General features: G+C 49.8%; 4 protein-coding genes and 1 pseudogene across 4 annotated transcripts; all 5 read right to left on the minus strand.

Moving 5' to 3' along the window:
• Positions 1–547: 547 nt before the first annotated feature.
• On the minus strand, positions 548–1,263 carry LOC127461709 (feather keratin Cos1-2-like; annotated as a pseudogene).
• A 7,141-nt stretch (positions 1,264–8,404) lies between these two features.
• On the minus strand, positions 8,405–11,741 carry LOC127461750 (feather keratin Cos1-2-like). The gene is made up of 2 exons (XM_051769801.1): positions 11,686–11,741; positions 8,405–8,714 (listed from the first exon to the last, which is right to left on the minus strand). The coding sequence occupies exons 1-2, from the start codon at positions 11,739–11,741 to the stop codon at positions 8,405–8,407; spliced, it is 366 nt and encodes a 121-aa protein (XP_051625761.1).
• A 763-nt stretch (positions 11,742–12,504) lies between these two features.
• LOC127461743 (feather keratin Cos1-1/Cos1-3/Cos2-1-like) lies at positions 12,505–12,960 on the minus strand. Its single transcript, XM_051769793.1, has one exon. It carries the CDS (start codon positions 12,808–12,810, stop codon positions 12,505–12,507), a length of 306 nt encoding a protein of 101 aa, XP_051625753.1. The 5' UTR covers positions 12,811–12,960.
• A 5,211-nt stretch (positions 12,961–18,171) lies between these two features.
• LOC127461751 (feather keratin Cos1-1/Cos1-3/Cos2-1-like) lies at positions 18,172–19,902 on the minus strand. Its single transcript, XM_051769802.1, has 3 exons — positions 19,882–19,902; positions 19,151–19,250; positions 18,172–18,768 (listed from the first exon to the last, which is right to left on the minus strand). Exons 1-3 carry the CDS (start codon positions 19,900–19,902, stop codon positions 18,443–18,445), a joined length of 447 nt encoding a protein of 148 aa, XP_051625762.1. The 3' UTR covers positions 18,172–18,442.
• Positions 19,903–21,848: 1,946 nt separating this feature from the next.
• LOC127461661 (olfactory receptor 6F1-like) lies at positions 21,849–22,769 on the minus strand. Its single transcript, XM_051769670.1, has one exon. It carries the CDS (start codon positions 22,767–22,769, stop codon positions 21,849–21,851), a length of 921 nt encoding a protein of 306 aa, XP_051625630.1.
• Positions 22,770–24,779: the final 2,010 nt, after the last annotated feature.

Consider the following 24,779-nt stretch of genomic DNA (forward strand, 5'->3'; position numbering starts at 1 on the left):
GCCACTGAAAACCACAGGCAAACGTGAATTAATGAGGAAGCGAAAAGTCATTTGCTCCAATTCATGGTAGATGGACACCTGAAATAAATCCATGAGGAAACAAGGGATAATTGTGTTGCAGAGAGCCAAAGTGGCTGTGGGGTTGCTCTATGCATCATCTGCCCAGTTCCCCTCTGCCTGTGAGTGGAGGTGTGCTGGCCAGAAAGTGGCTCTTTGGGCACTGGGTGCTCAGCTGGAGCTGTGGTTGGCCCTGGGGGTGTTGGGTTCAAGGAATGGAGACTGCACTGCGTAGCCTGATCATGGCAGATACTGATCCCAGCCGGAGAGTTGTCTCAGCCCTGGATGTCTGCCCTGCAGAGGCAGAAAGGGCAACAGATCCCCCTTGGCTGGCCTGGGGAGACACAGAAAGCAAAGGAAAGAGATGGAAGAGTGGGGAAAGCAAATACTGTCCTGAAGCCCAAAACACAATCTCCCGGAGTTCTGTTTTCAGTCCAGCATCATGTTGTGAGGTCTTGGAGGTTCTTGCCCCAGGATGTTGCCAGCAGCTTTAGCAGGGCCAACACCTGTAGCGGTTGGTGATGCAGGAGAGGTCAAAGCCCCCGGAGTTGATGGGCACTCCGTCACAGCTGAGGATGCTGCCAACGGCAGCGGAGGTGGAGGATCCCACCACAGTGTTCTGTGGGAAGGAGCTGAGGATGGGCCCGGGCAGGGTCACCACCACAGCAGAGGGCTGGATGGCAACGACGGAGTCCTGGCACTGCCTGACACAGCACTCATTGCAGCTGTTGGCCAGCGGGGTCGGGCCGCAGGGCTGGCAGCAAGGGTTGCAGGGCTGGCAGCACGACATGTCTCTGGCTCACAGGGGCACCTGGCACACAGGGCAGGGAGAAGCACAAAGCAGACACACATGAGAAGCAGCCCTGCACCCAACTCCCCTGCAGACAAGGCACCTCCTGCACCACATGACACTGCCCAGCCCAAAGCCCAGCAGCCTCCTCAGCCAAGTCCCAACCTCTCTCTGCACAACACCTTCTCTCCCCTTCTCTCTCCCAGCACAAGCAGCTCCCAGCCCTGGGCTAGCACAGCCCATATCAGCTGAGACCTGCAGTGAGGAAGGACGTGGTCTTGAAGCAGGAGGAGAAGGAGAAGAGGCTTCCCACTCACCTGATTCCTGAGGAGAAGGAGGTGAGAGAAGTGGATGCGAGAGCAGAGACTTGGGCTGCCTTTTATAGCAGTCCTGCACTGCCTCAGGCCCACAGGCATCTTTGTGCAAGTTATAATTTTCTGACCAGTTCATATCAGTTGTGAACCATCCCAGCTAATGGTAGGGGCTGTATCCTGGTTTCCTGCACTGCTGCCTTTTCATTTCCTGGCACATGTCAAGTGTGGTTCATTTCTCTATGTGTCCAATTAGAGGCCAAAGCATTTCCAGGGCAGAAAGATGTCAGCAGAGTCAGAATGCTTAGAGCTGGTGGCATCCTCTGTGAGTAGGTGATGTTCACCTGTGTTATTTCTGTGCGTTCATTTATCCTAAAGTTGTCAGGAAATGGGCATCAATCTTGTGCTTCTCTCCCACATGCCCAGGAACTGTTGTGTATAGGGACATGGTAGCATCTTTGCAGAAGAATTTCCAATTCCTGAGGTTTTCCTGGCCTTATATCAGCATACATACTTTTGCTTGGCTCCATGCAGACATGCATGAACACACATTTGTCAGTGTGTGCTTGTGAGACCCTCATCATGACAGCATGTGCAGGTCAGATAGTTTTGCTGGTGACTGGGATGAGACACAGGCTCCTCATGTCCAGGCCAATGCCAGATGCACTTCTTCAGCTCATCATCCTGGTGCTGATTGAGGCAGTGGCTGCACCTCTGCATGTCTGTGATGGAAGAACATGGGACTTGCCCAAGGTATCTTTTCCCTTGGATCCATGCCATGCACCCTACCTCTGTAGATGGGTGAGAATGTGAAGAGGAGAAGGGGACTCTGGGCTCAAACCAAGGTTATTTCTCTCTTATTGCCATCTTCTGTCTGAGCCTTCTTCCACAACACAGCTCCACCCAGAGCAAGAGGAATTGCCTTCAGTGATTGTGGTCCCCTGACCTCCCAGGATGTCCTGCAGCACCAGGGTTCTCCCAAGAACACAGCACAGGTTGGGCTCACCATCAGCAGGGCACGTTCCAAGGACAAGGGGAACATTTCTCGGCTGAGATTCAGGGGTTGATAATCACTGGCTGTGGAGTAGCCAGAGCTGTTGTCCTCACCTCCAAGGGCCAGGGCCTGAAGGAAGCCAACAGACAGTGTGTCCTTCCCTTCTATTACACTAAGGAATGAGAAAGGGTCCACTTGCTTACCCATTTGTTTCCTTACAGCATATCTTCCTTCTCCCTGGACAGCTTTAGTGAGGATCTAAACAGGAAAGAACCCAAAGCTTGGATGCAGAAGAGTTTGTCTCTGTGAAAACACCGGAGTGAAAGGATCATCATGGGCAGGCAAGGGTCAGTGTCCTACACAGGGAGAGAGACAGGCAGGTCCACCCTAAGCTGGTATTGGTGGTGCTTCAACACTGAGGGAGTAGAAAACAAGAAAGGACAAGGAAGGAAAAGGGAGGTGGCAACATTCTCCACCTTTCAGTCTGACATCAACTTCTTGGTTTCCAGTGCTCCTTGTCTTGTCTGTCATCAGTGGCTTTAGCAAGGGGGACACCTTCTGCTGCCACAGCAGTGGATGGTCTTGAATTATGGTCAAATTACAGGAAACATTGGTTAACATGTGTTGTTTTGCACCTTTTTTCTCTAGATGCCATTACTACTTGAAAATTTTATAAAATAAGAGAGAGAAAAAACATCTCCTTATTATCTCAGACCCCTTATCTTGTTTTTTTTTCTCCAGATAATTCTGCTTCTCCCTTTGATCTATCTGGACCCAGTTTTTAGCAGACAGGTGTGAAGAAGAAGTGTTGTAGAGCCCTTTTCTCTCTCTGCAGTACATATTTTCTTACCTTTAAACCAAAACAAGCCAGGGGAGGGAGGGGACGTGTCTGTGCAAGGCTGAGCTCAGGGAAAGGTGGGCTCTTCTCTTACAGAATTATTTCCTTAGTGCACCTAGAGACCTCCAGGCCATTGTGTTCTTCCAGAAGGGGTCAATGTTCATGGCTTGAGAAGTGGGAGAAGGTGGTGAAAGAACCCCTGCTTTATAACTGGTTTCCCTGTGTGCACCCTAGGACAGGAAAATATTTGTCATGTGCTGTACAGAGAATGCCTGTCCATTCTCCTCTCTGTGTGCTCCGCACAGTACCAAGGGCTGGAAGGAACCAACCTGAGCCTTGCAACCGGTTCCTGTCAAAAAAGCTTCTTTTTTCTCTGAATAAAAAACTTCATTTTGTTCTCCGAGTTTTCCTCAAAACCCCATCAGGGTGGACCTTCCCACAGTAGACTTTTCTTGAGAAGATAATGGTGCTGACACAGAGCTCCAGAAGAACTGCATCCCCTAACTTCCATGAAAGTGGAAATCCCTAAATGGAGAGGAGCATGAGCACTAAGGTTTCTTAGTGCCTTTGACAATGCCTGCGACAATTTCCGTCCCTCTATTCTGTCCAGGCTGAGCACAGGAGAGCATTCACATGAAAATTCATCTTACAGCAGACATATTTTTCTCAGGTCATTGTGGAGGCTGAGTTCAGCAGTGTGAGATGATCTGAGTTCTGGCTGAACTTGAAATCCTTCTTTTGAATCCTTGTAGGTCTGCAAAGGAGTAATGTATATCAGATATTGATGCTTTCAGCCTGGCAGGATCAGGAATGCATGTGTGCATGCATAAGACTGTCACGGGGTATATGTTGATAGGTCTTGGTCCATGGAGAAAAGAACACACACACACACAACACGGTGATGAGACAAAGGGATTTCTGCTGCTCCAGAGAAGCAGCAGCTTTTATTCAGTTTGCTCACTTCTACTTTTACCACAAACACAGAATATAAACATATTATTGCAAAAACACCCAGGAATGTAACACCTGCACACAACCAAACAGTTTCGCCTCCTTAAAACTCAAGGCTGTGTCCATGGAAACATCCAATTAGCCTCACTGTTCTCATGGGAAAAGGCCTAACTCTCTGTAATATTTTAAACTCTTTAAGCCCCATGGATTTCGTGGAGCTGCCACTTCTCCCCACATAAGACTTCTCTGGACCAGAGAGCTTCTTTGCACAGAGGGACAGGCCTCAGCCAAGCAGGGCATATGCTGTCAGGGATATTTTGCTTCCCATGTACTTCTGATACTTCTTGGCCTTGTGCCCCTTTAGGGACACCTCGTTCTACTCTTGTTCTTGCTGCATCTCTGGCTTCTCCCGCTCCTTCACCTCACCAACGAGGAAGGGGCGAGGATCTGCATCAAGCCCAGCGACACCGCGAGGTGCGCAGCCGCAGTGAGTGACACCAACAGCCCAATCTCAGACGGGGCCACCCACCTGCGGCGGTTCATATTACAGGAAGAGCGTAGCAAAGCATCTTGGGACCTGTAGTCCTTGGTACTCTATCGCACATGCGCAGTGGCATGCTTTAATGCCATTGGTTAAGAGCTCACGTGTCATGACTCAAGCATTGCATTTAAACTCAAGCATTGCGTTCTTTGCAATGAACTCAATTCGGGCTGGGTCCACTCGTAGTTTGGGTTCGTGCCAAAACAGATATCACACCCATCCTCCTTTGGAGCAGTTTTGATATCTTCTCTGTGGCTGATAGGAATAACTACAGACCTTACCACTTCCTGGTGACCTGGTCATATTCGTAGGAGTGAAATGGTGTTCTGGGACCAGCCCCAGTTCCTATGGAGGCAGCAATGCTGCACTAACATGCTCTTATGGCTGCGCTTGGGGCAAGCTCGGCTCCCAGTAAGCTGCTGTCACCACCACAGCAGAGGGCTGGATGAAGACATTGGAGTCCTGGCACTGCCTGACACAGGGCTCATTGCAGCTGTTGGCCAGCGGGGTCGGGCCGCAGGGCTGGCAGGGCAGGCACGGGGTGTAGCAGGACATGTCTGGGGCTGGAGCTGCACCTGGGAGAAACACTTGAAATGAATTAGAGCACTGGGACACGTGAGGAGCAGTTGGTCACAAAACTGCAAAGCCCATCACCCCACTGTGAATGTTTCAAAGGCTAGGAAGTAGACGCTGGGTGGTGAGACAAAAAAGTTTCTTGGCCTCATCCAAACACGATACTGCAAAGTGTCACCAGGCCCAGTGGGGCTGCTGCCTGTTTCTTCAGTGAAGGGCCTCCTCAGGCAAATTCCAGACAGTCTCTGAGTCAGATCTTTGCTTTTTTCCCCTTCCCATGATAAGGAGCACCAAAATCCTGGATGGAAGCGTTGGATGGAAGATCATGCATCTGCATGACCAGAAAAAATGTTGGGAGGAAAGGACTTCAGACTCACCTAGATTGCAAAGGAAAAGAAGAAAGAGAGGTAGATGACAGAGCAAGGAGTTGGACTGGTTTTTGTGGTGGCTCCAATCTGCCCCAGGGCCAGAGGTGGCTGCTGTGGAAGTGGCAATTTCCTAGGGTACTCATGATGAATGGAAAACCTCCCAGCTAATGACATGGGCTGGGTGGTTTTTCTCCCCAACACTACCTGTTATTTTCCTGGTGTATGTCACACACATTCCCTCACAGAGGCTTCTGAGTGCAGGGATTGAGAGGCTCCAGGATTTCCAGGGCAGGATTATTCTATGCCAGCAGAAGACTGGCTCAAGTGCTGGATGGCTGCAGGGCAGGCAAGTGATGTTGGCCTGGAGCTTGCTAGTAGTGTTGCCTGTGACTGTATTGAGAGGAAGGGGCCCTGAAATCCTTGGCTGGTCACCCTAGGGATTTCCTTGTGTGAGGACATGCTGTGTCTCCCTTCTCTCTCTCCCTCCCTCCCCAGTGAGGATGTTACCCTGTGGAGGCTGCCTTTTGCCCTCCCAAGTTCTGAGACAGCTTTTGAGAGTCCATTTTGGCCCCCACCCTCAAATGCAACAGGGGCAGAGGAAGTGAAAGTCCATTTCATGGCCTCCATGGAGCACTTTCATCAGTGGCACTGGCTGATCCAGAGGCTGGAGCTAGACAATATCTAGAGGGATACAGAGGTAATAATTTATATCATTCACTACATGAAACTTGTCGAAACTTTCCAATTCACAGGCAAAAAGAAGATGTAATTTTGTGGCCTGAACACAGTAAGCAAACGCCACCAACACCCCCAGCGAAATACCAAATGGCAAAACTGTTTTAAAATTATTTATGGGGAAAATTTGGAAAGAGCTCGGACCTACTCAGCATCGACATTGTAAGACAGCCAGATAAGTTGCATGGTTGTTTCTTTTCTCCAACTTTTTTTGATGGGGGTACAGATACTGACTCATGGAACCACACCAATGGGTATGTGATCTTGGAGAACAATGCTGACATTTGTGTAGCTTGTTTCTCACAGCATATGCACACCTAGAGTTTTACAATCAAACACTCAACTTCCCTGCCAGACCATTGCCTTTATCTTGACACAGACCCTGTTACATCTCTGAGTCAGTCAGGGGACTGGGATGCCCCTGCTCAGTGAATTGATAGGCAAGGTCTTGGCAGATGAGTATATTGTGGATTTTGTGTCACTAGTCCCTAAGCCCCTATGGCTTCTTGCAGTCTAGAGCAAAATATAACTTTGAGGTCAAAGGCATCACTTTAAATAACATAACAAATAGAGGAAAGATCTATCTTGAGGCACTGAGGTATCTTGTGTTGGATCAGTCACAGTGTTACAGTACTACAGTGTAAATATAGACAGTAACAACCCTAAAAATATTGTGATAGTGCACCACTGTATCACTGTATCACCAGAAACAAGCAGAAGCGGGCAACAGACACCAAGGCCCCTTTGGAGGATGCAGAAGGTGATTTATGACCAAAGAGTACAGCATGAAAATTTAAAAGCTGCCTCCGTAGATTTGGGTCATGGGCGTGCACTGGAAACACTCCTTCTCTGCTATCTTGGAAGTCCAGAGCAACTGTGGGAAAAGTTATTTTGTAAAAAGCCCTTTGGAGAACCATTTCATGGAATGGTTGAGGTTGGAAGGGGCCACCTAGTCCAGTGACCCTTCTGATTCAGGGCAAATAGAGCAAGTTGCCAAGAACCATGTCCTGATGGCTTTTGAAGATTTCCAAAGATGGAGACTCCAAGACTTTTCCGGACAATTTGTTTTCCAGTGCTCAGTCAGTGTCTTGATGTTCCAGACACAGCCTCCTGTGCTTCAGCCTGTAACCATTGCCTCTGGTCCTGTCATTGGGCACCTCTGAGAAGAGTCTTCTTTGCACCTTCCCCTCAATTTTTTATATAAAGAGTGTATCTGCTTTATGTAACAAGGTTTTGGTAGTGAAGGGGGTCCCAGGGGTGGCTTCTGTGAGATGTCAGATGAAGACAATTCCACTGGTTCCAAGGTGGACCCACTGCTGGTCAGAGCTGAGCTAAGCTGTGATATTGGTACTTCTTCCCTGATATCATTTTAAGAAGAGGTAAAAAACTGCTGTGCAACAGCAGCTGGGAGAGAAGGGTGGAATAATTAGAGAAAACAGCTGTGCAGACACCAAGGTCAGTGAAGAAGGATGTGGCACGAGAGCCCCAGGCACTGGAGCAGAGATTTCTCTGCAACCCATGGAGGTACACAGTAGAGCAGGTATCCACCTCATGACAGAGCAGATGGATGTACCCTGAAGGAAGCTGTGACACCATGGAGATCTGGAATAGGTTCCTGGCAGGAAGTGTGGCCCTATGGAGAAAAGGCTTTGCTGGAGCGGGTTTGCTGGTAGGACCTGTGGAGGAGCCACACTGGAACCCAGTCTGTTCTTGAAAGGTTGCACCCTGTGGAAAGGATCGGTGCTGGAGCAGTTTGAGAAGAATTGCAGCCTGTGGGAAGGTCCCATGTTAGAGAAGTTTGTAAAGGAATCTTCCCATGCTAGAGCTGGGAAAGAGCGTGAGGAGGAAGGAGCAGCAGAGACAACACACCGCAACACCTTGTCCTCCTGTGCCACTCAGTGGGAGAAGGTAGAGAAGTCAGGAGTGAGGCTGAGATTAGGAAGAAGGGAGGGGTGGGAAGAATGTGGTTTTAGATTTGTCCTTATTTTATATTATCCTGCTCTGATTTTGATTAGAAATAAATTTAATTATTTTCCCGGAGTCTACTTTGCATATAATGGTAAAGTCTAGGTGATCTCTCACTGTCCTTCTCTCAACCCATGAGCCCTTCATCATATTTTCTCCCCCTGTCTAGTTGTGGAGGGCAGTGGTAGAGCATCTTGGTGGGCATATGGCAGCCAACCTGTCTTCAGTCTAGCACCAGGATTGGAGGTCTTGGAGATTGTTGAACAATGTTGCCAGGGGCTTTAGCAGGGGGGACATCTGCCACGGTAGCAGCTGGTGATGCAGGAGAGGTCAAAGCCCCCGGAGTTGATGGGCACTCCGTCACAGCTGAGGATGCTGCCAACGGCAGCGGAGGTGGAGGATCCCACCACGGTGTTCTGTGGGAAGGAGCTGAGGATGGGCCCGGGCAGGGTCACCACCACGGGGGAGGGCTGGATGGCAACGACAGAGTCCTGGCACTGCCTGACACAGCACTCATTGCAGCTGTTGGCCAGCGGGGTCGGGCCGCAGGGACAACTCTGTGCAGGACACGTCTTGGGGCACAAAGGGCACCTGGAGAGAGGGCAGGGAGGAAGCAAAAAATGGGGATGTGTGAGAGCAGCTTGTCACCACACCATGAGGGAGACAAGACACAAGACAAGCCAGGAGGTGGAGGCTGTGCAGAGATGTACAAGGGCTTATTGCCCTCATCCTGCCAGGGCCCAAAAAGAGCCCCCAGCTCCTATGCAGCTACTGCTCAGCCCCCGAGTGCAGATGCCACCTGCACACAAGTTCCAGCCTTCCTCCATTTCTGACCTTCTCCCTACTTCTCTCTCCCATGAAAAGCAATCCCAAGAGCCATCCTAGAAGAGAGCTGGAATCAATTGAGAGGTCCATGGAGGTGAGATCTCCTTTAGAGAAAGCAGAGAAGGAGAAGGGGCTTCAGACTTATCTGATTCCTGAGGAAAAGAAGGCAAGAGAAGTGGAGAAGCTGAGCAAGCATTTATTATGGACCTTTACTTCCCCAAACTGCCAGAGGCATCCCTGGTAGACATGATCATTTTCTGAGAAACTCATCTTGATTGCAAAACATCCCATTTAATATGCAAAACATCCCATTTAATTCTATGGTTTGTGGCTTGGCTTCCTGAATGTCTGTGTTTCATTTCCTGCTTTGTTTCAGGCACATTTCCTTGTGAACGCTTTTCTTTGCTTTTTTGTGTGACAAGATGAGAGGCCCAAGCCCTTCTGGAGCAAAACACATCAGTGTAGGCAGATGACTCAGAGGACTCATCTCACATGCTGGAAGAGCCGAGTAAAAGCAAATTATGTCAGTCTGGATTACTGCTTTGGGGGTCTTTGGTGCTCCTGTTGGCAAGAAGTGGCTCAGCTCCTGGATTTTGCTCTATCCTGCCTAAAAATGAACCCAGAAAAATTCTGCTGGACTGTTTCTCATACTTCTCTTATTCTGCACCTGAGAGGTCTGTGAGGCCCATGCCTTGTTCTTCTTCAGAATGCTCTAGCCCTGCCACTATCATCTCCACTTGTCTACTGAAGAGGCCACAGTTCACTGTGATTCTTTCACAGAATATTCTGAGTTGGAAGGGATCCACAAGGATCACGGAGTCCAACTCTTAGCCCTGCACACCATGTGCCTGCAAGTATCATCCAAACACTTATTGAACTCTGTCAGATTGAGGCTGTGCCCAACCATCCTGTGGGGGAAGAAGCTTTTTCTAATATCCAATCTAAACCTGCCTGACACAACTGCAAGCCATTCCCTGGGATCCTGTCCCTGGTCCCCACAGAACAGAGTTCAGGGCCTGCCCCTTCTCTGCCCCTCCCCAGGAAGCTGGAACTGCAATGAGGTCTCCCCTCAGTCTCCTGTTCTCCAGCTGAACACACCAAGTCCCCTCAGTGTCCTCACACGCCTTCCCCTCAAGGCCCTTCCCCATCCTCGTGGCCTCCTTTGGACACTCTCTAATGGCTCAATCCCTTCCTTCCATTGTGTCCCCCCAAACTGCCACAATGTTGAGGTGAGGCCGCCCCAGGGCAGAGCAGAGCGGGACAATCCCCTCCCTGGACCAGCCAGTGATGCTGGGCCTGATGCCCCCAGGACAGGGTTGGCCCTCCTGGCTGCCAGGGCTGCTGACTCATGGCCAACTGGCCACCCACCAGGACCCCCAGGGCCCTTGCCTGGCACTGTTTTCCAGCATCTCATTCTCAGTCTGTCCATAGATCCAGGGTTGCCCCATCCCAGGGGAAGATCTAGCACTTCCCCTTGTTGAACTTCCTATGCTTGGTGATTCCCAGTCTTCTGATCTATCAAAATCTCTCTGCATGGCCTCCCTGCCTTTAAGGGAGTCAACAACTTTTACTGTTTATTGTCTGTCTGTTAATTTACTGTCATCTGCAAACTTGCTCAATGTCCCTTCCAGTCCTGTGTCCAAGTCATTGATGAAGATGCTGAAGAGCACAGGGCCCAAAATGGAGCCCTGTGGAGCCCCACCAGTGACAGGTGCCCGTCTGATGTCACCCCAGTCACTTCCACCCTCTGTGCTTGCCCCATGAGCAAATTGCTCACCCACCACATGATGTGTTTATCCAGCTCTGAACTGGACAGTTTGTCCAGAGGGATCCTGGGAGAGACAGTATCAAAAGCTTTACTTGAAATCCAAAAAGATTACATCATAGGACTTCCATTGATCAACCAGGTGGGTCACCTTGTCGTAGAATGAAATCAGATTTGACAAGCAGGACTTTGCTGTCAGAAACTGTGCTGTCTGTGACTTTCTGTGTCCTGTGTGCAACTGGGATTGTGTGAATGTACACGGGTGCAAAAATTTGTGCATGATTCCACTTTGATGTGCACAAGTGTGCATGTATATGTGTCCCTCCTCGTGAGAGATTGCTCTACTCATGGCAGTGTCACTCTCCACTGCTCTGTCAATAAGCTCCACAGAGCAGCCAGAGCCAGGGGGAACTTCAGTGCAGTTGAACAAGAGAACAAACCTGGCAGATAATTGTCCTCACCACAGGCACTGAAATGCAAGCTTCTGTATCTTCAGTCCTCCTTTTCCTACTCCTTCAAAGCTCACAGTCTGATGATGATGATTCCAGGCCCCAGCAAGGATGTTTTCACACTGTTTTGGACCCTTAGATTAATTCAGTGTAAACAATATTGGGAATGCTAAGCATGGCTTGCAGTCCCCGCTCCCTGCTTCTCCAGACCAGGACATGGCTCTCCCCCAATCTAGGGACTTCAAAAGTGTGAGTTTTGTTCTGTGGACAGTGAGAAAGGCTGAGAAGTTCTGCCAGATTCATCCAGGCTATGCCCGAGTGAGTCTGCATTCGCTGCAGTGTCAGTGCTGTCTGGTGTGAGACGAGTCCCTACCTCATGTCCAAGCCAATGCCAAATGTACCAGTGCAGCCCATCAGCCTGGTGCTGTGTCAGGCAGAGGCTGAGACCTTGGAATCAACATGTCCTGAGCTAAAGGAACACGGCATATGGAAAAGAAAGTGCTCAATAGATATTTGTGCTCACTTTTTATTGGGTCGTGGAGGGAAGAGGAAGATGGAGTAGAAGTCATGGTCCAACATGAAGGCTGTTCCTCAAATTCCAACTCCTGATATTCTACAGAGCAGATTGTGTCCAAAACCCTCACACTCACCCCCCTCCCCCCCCCCGTGCAGCTCTGGCCATAACAAGAGGAACACTCTTCCTGAAGAGCTCATGGGGCTGCTAATGCTTCAGGGTCTCCCAATTTCCTGGGAATTTATGGGGAGAGACACATCAAAACAAGGCTTGATGGTGTCTGGAAGCAGAGCAGCCAGGGATGTCTTCCTCCAAGGGATGGTTCCTTAAAGATCTGCGCCTCCATGGTGCCCCAAAGGGCCATTCCTCTGTGAATAGGTAAGGGTCTCTTATATGCTCAGCCCCTTCCACCACTGAGCAACACCTTTCTCCTTTGGCATTCAGGAGTATAACCAGAGGAAAGAACCACATGGAGGCCAGACTTGAATGCAGCAGAATTTTATTGAAAAAAAAGACAGAACCAAGGTTACTGCAAGCGCAGATCAGCAGTGCAGGGAGTACCAAGGGCAGCAGAGAGCCTATGTTCCTTGGCTGTGGAATAGTTCCTGCATGATATTTGTCTACCTGTCCCAAAAAGGGGGGAGAAAACAGATGGTCCCCACCAATCTGGCATTTGGAGAACATTACAGCACCGATGCAAACAATGAAAAGGGAGAGAAAGGCAAGTTCGGTCAGCTATCCTGCAAACAGCACCCAAAGCCTAGATCCTCTGCCAGACACCATGTTCTGAATTTCTCAAGATGTCTCATCAGGGCTTTCCCAGTATCTTTAGCAGGGGAGGCCCCTCCTGCCACCATAGCGCCTGGTGATGCAGGAGAGGTCAAAGCCCCCGGAGTTGATGGGCACTCCGTCACAGCTGAGGATGCTGCCAACGGCAGCGGAGGTGGAGGATCCCACCACGGTGTTCTGTGGGAAGGAGCTGAGGATGGGCCCGGGCAGGGTCACCACCACGGGGGAGGGCTGGATGACCACAGTGGAGTCCTGGCACTGCCTGACACAGGGCTCATTGCAGCTGTTGGCCAGCGGGGTCGGGCCGCAGGGCTGGCAGGGCCGGCACGGGGTGTAGCAGGACATGTCTGGGGCTGGAGCTGCACCTGGGACAGAGGACAGAGAGCAAACAGAGCACAAGGATGGATGGGTGAAGAGCAACCTGGTTATCCCATCACAAAACTGCAAAGGCCATCCATGAGTGGATGCTGGAGACTGTGCCAGCAGCCACACAGTCTTCATCGCCTCATCTGGCCAGGGCGCTACTAAGAGCCTGGCCCAAGGAAGCAAAGCTCTCTTCTGGTGCAAAAACCAAAAGCCACCATAGTCGTGTCCCAGTCTCTCTCTGTGCCAACCTCCTCCCCGCTTTCATCTCTCATGAAAAAGCACTCCAAACCCCAAATATGAGAAAGCCAAAATCAGCTGAGATGTCCATCAAGTGATGGAGACCTCTGTTTGGAAGAGGAGGAGAAGGGGCTTCACACTCACCTGGTTCCCAAGCAGAAGGAGGCAAGAGAAGTGGATGAGAGAGCAGGGACTGGGGCTGCCTTTTATACCTGCCCTTCACTGCCTCAGGACCAGGGGCAGCCTTTCCAGAGGTAACAATTTCCCCACAAGCTCATCTTACATGCAAACCAGCACAGCTGATGATATGGGCTGTGCTTTCATTTCCTGCGCTGCTGCCTTTTCATTTCCCGGTTTGTTCCATGCCCATTTCCCAATGAAGGCTTCTTCTGATCCCTGGGATTAAAGGCCCCAGGATTTCTAAAGCAGGAATGCAGCACTGCAGGTGGAAGATTCAGTTTATGTGCTGGATGGGACCAGAGCAGGCAAGTGATCCTATCCTCATCACTCTGGTGGGGTTGTTTGAAGTGTTGTTTTCAGACAGAATCTGCAGCAGTCATAGAATCATGTAATCATAGAATGGCTTGGGTTGGAAGGAACTCCCTCATCATGGACAAGGACACTAGATCAGGCTGCCCAGGGCCCTATCCAACGTGGCCTTGAACTCTTTCAGGAATGGGGCAGCCACAGCTTCCCTGGGTCAATGGTTCCATTGGCTCACCACCGTCTGTGTAAGAATTTATTCCTAACATCTAATCTAAATCTTTCCTCTTTTATTTCAAACTGTTCCCCTAGTTGTCCTATCAGTATCTGCCTCTGTAAAAAGTTGCTCTCCATCTTTCTTATAAGCCCCCTTCACATCCTGAAAGGCCTCAATGAGATCTACCCAGAGCCTTCTCTTCTCCATGCTAATAACCTCAAGTCTCTCAGCCTGTCTTCAAAGGAGAGTTGCTCCAGCCCACTGAGCATCTTTGTGGCCTCCTTTGGACCTGATCTAACAGGTACACGTCTTTCTTCTGCTGAAGACTCCAGGTCTGGACACAGTACTCCAGGTGGGGTCTCATGAGGGCAGAATAGATGCAAAGATTCACTTCCCTCAGCCTGCCAGTCACACCTTTTCTGATGCAGCAGAGGATGCAGTTGGCTTTGTGGACTGCAAATGCGAACTGTTGGCTCGTGTACATCTTTTCATCTACCAGAACACCACAGGGTTGCTCTTAATGTGAATGTGACTCATGTCCCAGTCTGTACTCATGTCTGGGATTGTCCTGATATAAGTGCTGCACCTTGCATTGAATTTCTTAATTTTCATGAGGTTTTCATGTGCTCACTTCTCAAGTTTGTCCAGGTCCCCCTGGATCGCCCTATCCTTCTGTAGTGTCATCTGTACTGCTTAACTTTGTGTCATCTGCAAATGTGCTGAGGAGGCACTCAATCTCATGTCTCTATCATTGAAGAAAAATATTAAAAAGCACTGGTCTCAAGACAGAGCCCTGAGAGACATCTCTCATGATTGGCCTCCACCTGATCATAGAGCCATTGACCAAAACTCCCTGTCTATGTCCATCCAGCCATTTCCATATTCACAATAGTACACCCTTCAAATCCATGTCTCTCCAATTTGGAGATAAGGATGTTGTGTGGGACCATTTCAAAGACTGGACAGAAGTTCAGGCAGAGGACATTGGTCAGTCTTCCTTTGTTGACTGTTTCAGTCCCTCCACCATAGAAAGCCACCTGGTTGCTCAGACATGAGTTGCCCTCAGAGAAGCTTTGCTGGCTGTTGTGGATTGTCTTGTATGTGATTTAAAATTGCTTTCATGAGGATCTGCTCCATGATCTTTCCAGGCACAGAGGTGGGGTTCACCAGTCTGTAGTTCCCCATGTCTTTTGTTTCCCCTCTTTGAAAATCCAGTCTGCAACTGGATGCCCAAGGACTTCTGTGCATGAAGATGGTCCATGGCCTCCTCAGCTCACCTTGATGGGTGATCCTGTGTTATCTCCACATGTGTGCATTGGACTGCTGTTTTTGACTCTGTCCTGCCTAACACTCCCCTCAGGAAAAATTTCAGGCTTGTTTTGACTTATCCACTCTCTGGTGAGTACATAAACATTGCCATGGGCTTGCCTGGGGCCTTGTCCTTCCCCACAACGCTCCAACCCTGCCTTGGTTGTCCCCAGGTGTCCTCAGCAGAGTTCACAGTAGATTGTGTTCCTACATGTGTTCATGTCTTGGGTGATTTGTGTGCAGCCAGACTTGTATGAATGTACCAAATATTTGACAGGTCTACAAGAGCTTATGTCTTTTTGTGTCTCTCCTCACAAACAGACATGCTCATGGCAGGGGCACTCTCCATGGCTCAGTTCATGAGCTCTGCAAAGCAGCATTTTCCCAGCATCAGCAGGAGCTCAAGTGCAGTTGAAAGGTAATGGCATCAGCCTCCTAGAAATCTCTCCAAGAGTCACTGTAATCCAACCCCTGTTTGCTGAACCCTCCTGTTCTTATGAAGCTCACACTCCACTGCTGCTGATACCAAGCCCCAACAAGGACCATTTCCCACCAATTAAGATCCTTAGTTCATTTCAGTGTACCAGCACTGGGACTGCCTCAGCATGGTGGGCAGTCCTCCTCTGCCTGCCTCACCAGGCCAGGGCACAGCTGCTAGAGAGTTTGAAAGGATGGGGTTGGCTTTATGGATCTGGAGAAAGGATAAGGAATCCTACCCTCCTTGTGCAGGCCATGTCCAAATAAACCTGCTTCCAGTGAATTGCTGGTGCTTTCAGGTGTGGGACACAGCTCTCCTTCATGCAAAAGCCGATGTCAAATGTATTTGTGCGATTCGTTGACCTGGTGCTGTGTCAGCCTGAGATCTTGGCCCAAACAGATACAGAATTTAAGAATCACTGTACGTGATATCACTGTGCACTGGAGTGAAAGGGCAGAGCCACTACATGTTGCCCAGGGAAAGCCAGGGAGGTGCTGGGGCTACTGGGTAGACAAGTGTTGGTGGGGATGCCCCAACATTTGCTCTGTGGTTGGGCTGGTCCCTGCACGTGCCATTGCATCCCTGGGGCAGGGGTGGTGCCAGTGCCCTGGGGCACTGTGGAGCAGAGAGAGAATGGGGTACTCCAGGAGTGCCAGGTAGAACAAGGAACTGGATTGCCCATATATTGCCAATTCACCCAGTGACCACAGTGCAGCTCTTGTGGGGGAGAAGGTGAGGCATGGGCATCACAGGAACATGTCCATTGGCCAAAGAGGTGGAGGGGTTCAGCGACTCTGCCCCAAATCTCCGGCAGGAAGAATGTGCAGGGAAGTTTCCCTGTTGGTCCCTTCATGCAAAATTTAGCTTTGCCTTCATCAGCTCCTTCCCTGCATCCAGGCAATTGTAGATGTCTGAGATGTGCCAGCCTTTTAATCGATCCCTTAAGCTGAGAATGAAGGTTGAAAAAGAAATTTCAGAGTAGTACACAGAAAAAATCCCTAAGTGCCTGTATTAATAGTGAAGCCAGATGTCCTTCACAGAAACTCAGAGAAGACGAATGCCAGGAGCATGTCATGGAAAGGAAGAGGAATGTGGGACACTGATAGGCCCAGCTTTCTGTAGGGATACTCTGTGCTGTGCTGTCATCAGCCCTGTTACCTACAGGGTAAATTGTGAAGGGATGGCTAAAAAGCAGGGATTTCCAACAGATATGCACAGGGTACAGATATTTTGTGGCACTGAGGCCTGCAGAACTTGGCTTACACAGCCTCCATCAACCTTATTGCCAAGAGAGATGTGTTCAGCACCTTGATACCTCTGTCATCCTAGTTCGCCCCTGGTCAAACAGGCGAGAGGAGACAATGTTGTCAAAGGAGTTCACAACCTGACCCTCTGGAAGAACAGAACATTTGCCTGCATTTCAAGTTCCCAGATGGGGAAAGGGCAATTTACACAGTCTCCCTTGTGGATGGAAGGATGGACGGATGGATTCTGTTTATCAGGCTCTTCCTGACTGAGGCCTCTAAAGTGCTTTTGATCAAAGTGCCCAAGAGCATCAGTCTAAGCAAGAGGGACTCCCATGGACAAAACTTGTCTGCCACAGAGAGCTCACAGATACGACTGAGTGTGTCCCATTGTCACCTCCACAGCTCAAGGGGTCTAGAATGACCTTGCACAGAGCTTTTCTGGAGCAGAGCTGGTTCTGACGCAGCAGGGCCTTGCGGGTGCTGAGCTTGAACATAGCTGCTCCACCCGAGCTTGGGAGTGACAAAGCTCCACTGGTCAGTGATGGGCCTGTGGGCACCAATTACTGTCCTTGGACTGCCCTGGCCCATGGGATTCCCGGGGACCCAAGTGTGAGACCCAGAGTGGTTAATCCCAATACTGACTTGTGAATGAGCTCTGCCTGCCTGCCAAAACCTGGCTCCTGCCATGGGCCTCAGCAGTGGTAGGGCTGGATAGGGGAACTGACCCTGGCTGCCCATGCCCATGTGTGCTGGCCAGGCCCCAGATTGGGCAATGGAGGGGAGGAGAAGGAGGACATGAGGCCATGGGCCATCCCTGAGGCAATTCCACCCATCCACACTCCTGCTTTCCTTTGGGAACATCTTCTGTCTCCCCTGCCACAGCACTGACCAGAGCAAGAGGTGCCCCATTCCCGTGATCCTACAAGGTGGTTTGTCTCCATGAGCTTCCATGGAATTCTAGCTGTCACTTGAGGACAGTAGAGGTTCTTGTAGGACCTGTGGGGAGATGTCTGGGCAAAGACACTGCAAGGCAAGGGCTGATTGCCACTTGCTCTGGGGTAGCTGAGAATATTTTACATACTGCCCTAGGATAGTGCCCTGAAGAGGACCCTCTGCAGCATGTCCCAGTCTCACATTTTTCTGGGCGAAGGATCTCCCTACATCGTCACCTTGACAGGATCAACACCATTACCCCGAGGCCATACACTGAGGGAAGGACCAGCTGGAGACTCAGGCTGAGATGTAAAAATCTTTATTGAGTTTAAAGATGGAATCAAAGTCACCACAAGCACAGGACCTCAGTGCAGTGGTCTGGAGGGACAAGAGACTTCACCTCTTGGCCAGGCGAAATCCATGCAGGGCATCCATTTGTCTTTGCTGTAGAGTGCAGGCTGGCTTGGAGGAGCCTTGCAGCCCAGGGAGGCAGAAGAAAAGAATGAAAAATGAGAAAAGGAGGTATGTAGAAGTATCAAAGGAAAGACATGGGCCAAGTGCCCAGGCTGGCCCCTTCCTGCCAGCGTTCTTAGGAGGAGCTGAAGATGCTCAGTTCCTCTGAAAGAAATGACCTGAAGATTCTCTCTTTGTTCTCGATGTCTGGAGATCTTGGGGAAACCTCCCAAGACCTGTATATGCTCAGCAGCTTTAGCAGGGGAGGCCCCTCCTGCCACCATAGCGCCTGGTGATGCAGGAGAGGTCAAAGCCCCCGGAGTTGATGGGCACTCCGTCACAGCTGAGGATGCTGCCAACGGCAGCGGAGGTGGAGGATCCCACCACGGTGTTCTGTGGGAAGGAGCTGAGGATGGGCCCGGGCAGGGTCACCACCACAGCCGGCGGCTCAATGACCACAGTGGAGTCCTGGCACTGCCTGACACAGGGCTCATTGCAGCTGTTGGCCAGCGGGGTCGGGCCGCAGGGCTGGCAGGGCCGGCACGGGGTGTAGCAGGACATGTCTGGGGCTGGAGCTGCACCTGGGACAGAGGACAGAGAGCAAACAGAGCACAAGGGTGGATGGGTGAAGAGCAACCTGGTTATCCCATCACAAAACTGCAAAGGCCATCCATGAGTGGATGCTGGAGACTGTGCCAGCAGCCACACAGTCTTCATCGCCTCATCTGGCCAGGGCGCTACTAAGAGCCTGACCCAAGGAAGCAAAGCTCTCTTCTGGTGCAAAAACCAAAAGCCACCATAGTCGTGTCCCAGTCTCTCTCTGTGCCAACCTCCTCCCCGCTTTCATCTCTCATGAAAAAGCACTCCAAACCCCAAATATGAGAAAGCCAAAATCAGCTGAGATGTCCATCAAGTGATGGAGACCTCTGTTTGGAAGAGGAGGAGAAGGGGCTTCACACTCACCTGGTTCCCAAGCAGAAGGAGGCAAGAGAAGTGGATGAGAGAGCAGGGACTGGGGCTGCCTTTTATACCTGCCCTTCACTGCCTCAGGACCAGGGGCAGCCTTTCCAGAGGTAACAATTTCCCCACAAGCTCATCTTACATGCAAACCAGCACAGCTGATGATATGGGCTGTGCTTTCATTTCCTGCGCTGCTGCCTTTTCATTTCCCGGTTTGTTCCATGCCCATTTCCCAATGAAGGCTTCTTCTGATCCCTGGGATTAAAGGCCCCAGGATTTCTAAAGCAGGAATGCAGCACTGCAGGTGGAAGATTCAGTTTATGTGCTGGATGGGACCAGAGCAGGCAAGTGATATATCAGTCTGGATCACTCTGGTGGGGTTGTTTGAATTGCTGTTCTAAAGAAGAAGTTCCAGGAATCCTCAGCTGGATGTCCAAGGACTCCTCTTCATGAGGATGTGTCCTAAACTTCTCTTTCCCTCCCTATGGTCACTTCTTCCCTCTCCGTGTCCATGGACTGTGCTGCTGGCTCCAACCTGCGTAACTCTGCCCTCAGGAAAAATTTCTGGCTGGTTTTGACTCATCCCTTCTCTGTGCAGCCTGTGAGTACACAAACAATTCCCAGAGCTTGTGTGGGGCCTTGTTCTTCCCCACAATGCTTCTGCCCTGCCTTGGCTGTCCCCACGTGTCCTCAGAGTCCACTGTGTGTTGTGTTCCTACAACACTGACTTTTACAGGGTAGAGAGGTGGGCCCATGCAAAGCTCATGAAGCTCAACAAGTCCAAGTGTAAGGTCCTGAATATTGGTTAGACCACTCCCAAGCACAGGCTGGGTGATGAGTGGACTGAAAGTAGCCCTGCCAAGAAGGACTTGGGGTACTGGTGGATGAGAAGCTGGACATGAGCTGGCAATGTTGTTTGCAGCCCTGGAAGCCAATTGTATCCCAGGCTGCATCAAAAGAAGAGTCACTACCAGGTCAAGGGAGGTGACTCTTTCCCTCTACTCCTCTCTTGTGAGACCCCAGCTAGAGTGCTGTGCCCAGTTCTGAGGCCCCCAACATAAGAGGGATGTGGAGCTCCCGGAGCAAGCCCAGGGACCACAAAGACACTCAAAGGGCTGGAGCCCCTCTGCTCTGGAGACAGGCTGGGAGAGCTGGCAGCGTTCACCTGGAGAAGGCCCTAGGGACAACTTAAAGCCCCTTCCACTACCTAAATGAACTCCAAGAGAGCCCTCTGAGGCTTTGCATGCCTCTGTTTATCTCAGAGAGCTTCAGGCAGTGCTGATGAGGAATTCACAGCATCTCTCTATCCTGTGTGTCTCAGATTTCTTGGACATGCCAGCTCTAGCTTTTTGTTGCTCTCCAGTGCTGCAGAGGGCTTCAACACTCCACAGACACAATTCTCCCCAAACTGCATCATTCCCAGGCAAGAATGACAAGCAGTGATGTCTACCTGAGGATAAATCCAATCTCAGGCTTTTTCTGCAGCCTCAGTGGGCTGTGCCAGGGATTTTCCCAAATGCCACTGGGAAAGAGAGCACAGCTGACAAGGGTGGGACTCAGCCTGTCGTTGGGCAGTGGTGCCTGGGCCTGGATGCAGGCCGAAGAGCCAAGTGCCCAGGCGGATCCAGGAGGTTGGTGAATCTCCCTAGAAGTGCCATTGCTTCTAGAAGGAGTAGATGTTCAGTTCAGACTCTCAGGTGAAATCAATCCCACACTCTCCATAAAGGCGTGTCTGTCATGCTGATGCCTCCTCTTTATGAAGTGGCCACATGGACTCTTCACGGTCAGTGTGCAGAAAGAAAAGCTTTGAGAACATGACTAATCTGTTCTGAAATGAAAATTGGGAGGGAAAAAGCAAGTAGCCTTTGGAAGTGCTAATATCCTCCCATTGAGTGTGAAGGGAGACTTGCTTCCCAGCCAGCCTTCCAAAGCTCTGCAGTCTGAGCACTTTGCCATGGCATTACAGTTTTTCCACAACAAAGACCAAAATGGGCTGTTAAAAATGATGTGGGTTTTAGATGTGGAAATGATCTGACCCATCCAGTGTGAAAGCACACTGTTTTGCATATTTTTAATTAAAATTAAAAGAGTAGATTCAGATATTAAGGAGAGGAAAGAAGAGGAATTATGTAAAATCTGTTTACAGTCTTATGCTGGGAATAGTGACTGCAGGTAGAAATATTAGACATTGTCAAATTTTATCTTGAATCAGAGTATGATTCAATGAAATAGCCACAAGAATGGGGCATAGATACCTCCAGAAAACATCAGACTAAATGGAGAAACACATCTATTTCCTAAACAGTGAGCCAGTTGCTGGGATTTCTTTAGGGGATTCAGAGAAACCCTGACAAGATGAAGCACTTGGCAAACTCGAATAGAAACCTGTTACAGGACCACTCCTCCAGCTCTGTTAGCTTATTGATGGGGCTTGTGACCCTTTCCAAGCACTACTCTTTAAAGTACTGGGATGCATGCTGGATTCGCCTCAGAAGGAACAGAGGGTGGTGGGAGCCACAGAATTGAGGCTCAGCCCAACTTGAGCTGGCTGTGAGTGAGATAAGCTGGGGAACTGGAGGCTTCTCACTGCCTGGGGTGCCCACACACACACACACTCTGTGAGGATCCTCTGCAGAGCAGAAGTCAGGGGAGGGAAGGGATCAATCTGTTTGCTCACACTGGGGCCTTTTGAAAAGCCACTTCACTTCTTCTGGAAAGCCCGTCCCAGAGCTTGCTTCACTTCTTTGTTTCTGAGTGTGTAAATGAAAGGGTTTAACAAAGGAGTTACCACCGTGTTAAAGGTATTCACAAGTTTGTTCAGATCCAGGGAATTCTGGGCTGATGGTTTGACGTAGAGGAACATGGTGGAGCCAAACCAGATGGTGACAACACTGAGATGGGCAGAGCAGGTGGAAAAGGCCTTTTTCCGGCCATGGACTGACTGGATCCTCAGGATAGAAGAGATGATGTACATGTAGGAGACCAAGGTGACCACACAGGAAGCCACCACAACAATTATGGAGACAAGGAACGTTGCCAGCTCCACGGGCCATGTATCACTGCAGGAGAGGGCAAGGCAGGAATCTATGTCACAGAGAAAATGATTGATGACATCTGGTCCACAGAAAGTCAGCCTGGATGTCAGAAAGGCCAGCAGGGAGACAGCCAGAAAGCCTCCCAGCCAGGAGCTGAGCACCAGCCGAGTGGAGAGGCCACTGTTCATGAGGGAGCTGTATCTCAAGGGGTAGCATATGGCTAAGTAGCGGTCATAGGCCATGACAGACAGTAGAAAACACTCAGTGGCGCCTAGAGAGAGAATAAAGAACAACTGGAGGATGCAGACCCTGAAGGAAATGGTCTGGCTAGTCCCCAGCATGACTCCTATGGCTTTGGGAACAACACCCGTAGTGTACCAGATCTCCAGAAAGGAGAGATTGCTGAGGAAAAAGTACATTGGGGTGTGTAGGTTGCTGCTTATCCACACGAGACCTATGATGGATGCGTTGCCTATTACTGTCAGGGAGTACATCAGTGCAAACACCACCACAAGGGACACTCGGGAATGCCACGTGCCTGGGAAGCCAAGAAGGACAAATTCTTCCACATTTGTCCCATTTGCCATGTCCTTCCATCTGTTGAGGTCCATCTGCAAAGAAAGAAAAGTTTCTCTGAGTTTGCTTGCCTGTGCTGGCTCTTCAGATGATACTGGTAATGAAACAAAACCACCATCCCTGAAAATTCACAGTATGCAAAAATGGCATCTATCCTCAGTTAAAATTGTCAGGGAAATCCTCCTCTGCTAAAACATGTTTGGACAACTAGATCTGATCCTGAAAATCAGCAAATGAACATTTGGAGAATTATTTGTTGGATCAGGCACCTCATCTAGAAGACAGTAAATGTAGTCACTTCTGTGAGATAAGAAACCAACATAGGAAAGTATGGACAGCAGGCTGAGGCTCTCCAGGCATAGGAAAAGCCTTTGCAAGTCAGATTTCTGCTGACCAAGTTGAAATATCTAACATAAAATACTGCTCAAGGACTCCTGGTCTTGTATATTTGCTTTCTTCCAGGTCTCAGCACAGGAAGCTTTGGTAAATATCCCCATGTCCTCCACTGATCTCTGCTTCTCAGCAGAGCTGCTAGAGGTAGGATTCACCTCTTCGTAATTTTGCCATCCCAGGGTCAGGGGAAGAATTTCTACTGACCAAGCTGAAATATCTATGGAGTAATACTCTTATCTCAGCTCCTCAGCTTACCCCCCTTCTTTCTCCATGGACAGAGAAAAAGCATGAGCGACACATGGTTCATTTTGCCTCACATACAGGATAAAAGCCCTCTAGAAGTGCCAGGTTGTCTCTGAGGTCTAAGGCAGGAGTTTGGTGAGCACCTTAGATGGATGTTGCACATCTCAACTTGTGCAGAGGTATTCCAAGCCTCAGTGATTGAAGGCAAAATCCTCTGAGGTGAATTCCATTTAAGGGAGCTCTGCTGAACTGCAGGGTATAATTTATATCCTCCCTGCAGACAGGGCAGGATTCTTCATCAGTTGTCTAGGGGAGTACATATGTCATTCTCAGATGATTGTGTAAGACAATGTTGCTGAAACACCATCTAAAGGATCTCTTTCTCTCCTATCTTCCTCCACAGCAATATGTACCAGAAATCTCATGTATTTAAAGGGTAGAGAAATCCTCCTTAATCCAGCTCTCCTTAAACATGCAAGGCAGTGGAAGTCTATACTCGATGTCTTGGGCAGGCTTTACTCACCACAGCTGCCAATGGAAGTGATCCAAATGACATCTTTTCATGCTTCCTCCCGAGAAAGCCATGGTCCCCTTGGCTAAAGGAGAGCATTGGAGACAGGTAGATTTATTGGGGGAACTCTGGGTTTGGTGATGTTAGGAGATGAATGGAGGAGCAGCTATCACCTTGCTGACTCACTTCAAGCTGTACACAACTGCCTGACCGAGTTTCGTCTCCATCCACCCGCTAGGAACTGAAAGCTTGTTCTCCTGATCTTTTCCCTCTCACAGCCACCACTGAACTTCCACTAAAGGGAGCTTTGTGTGCACACACAGAGTGTAAACTCTCTTTAGTTTAGCTTCATATGGTGAGATCATACCCCAGAGAGTTGCCAGCATCATTAGCATGAGAACATCCTCACACCCTCCTCATTAACACACTGAAGCTTGAGCTGGCCACACCCAGGAGACGGTTCTGTTTTCCTTCTATGTGCCACAGGGAGTTTGACCTTTGGGAGGCCTTAGGGGCTCGTCAGAGATGGATAGTACTCTCTCTTCCTCAGGCCGATTAAAGAACAGCAGTACAATTCCCTAAGTGCCTATTTGCTGGGTGTTTGCTTCCTGCCTGCAGCTGTGGTATGAGAACCTTGTCAGGAGCTCAGTGCTCTCTCGTGTATCCATTTGCTGACATGCAGATGTCTGAAATAGTCATGTCCCAAGAGACTGGAAGTGTCAAGTATTTGGTGATGGATACTAAGGTGGTCGTGAAACCTCCAGGGTGGGAGATAACTAAAGGCAACTATGGGCACATGAATACAGAGGCTTTAAGGGATTCACCTACCTCATTTCAGAGCCTCTAAATGTAGTTAAGGCCTATGTCTTCAGTC

The sequence above is a fragment of the Manacus candei genome, unplaced genomic scaffold (assembly GCF_025592945.1).
Source record: "Manacus candei isolate 608988 ecotype Guabito, Panama unplaced genomic scaffold, ASM2559294v1 h1tg000112l, whole genome shotgun sequence".
Taxonomy (NCBI): Eukaryota; Metazoa; Chordata; class Aves; order Passeriformes; family Pipridae; genus Manacus; species Manacus candei.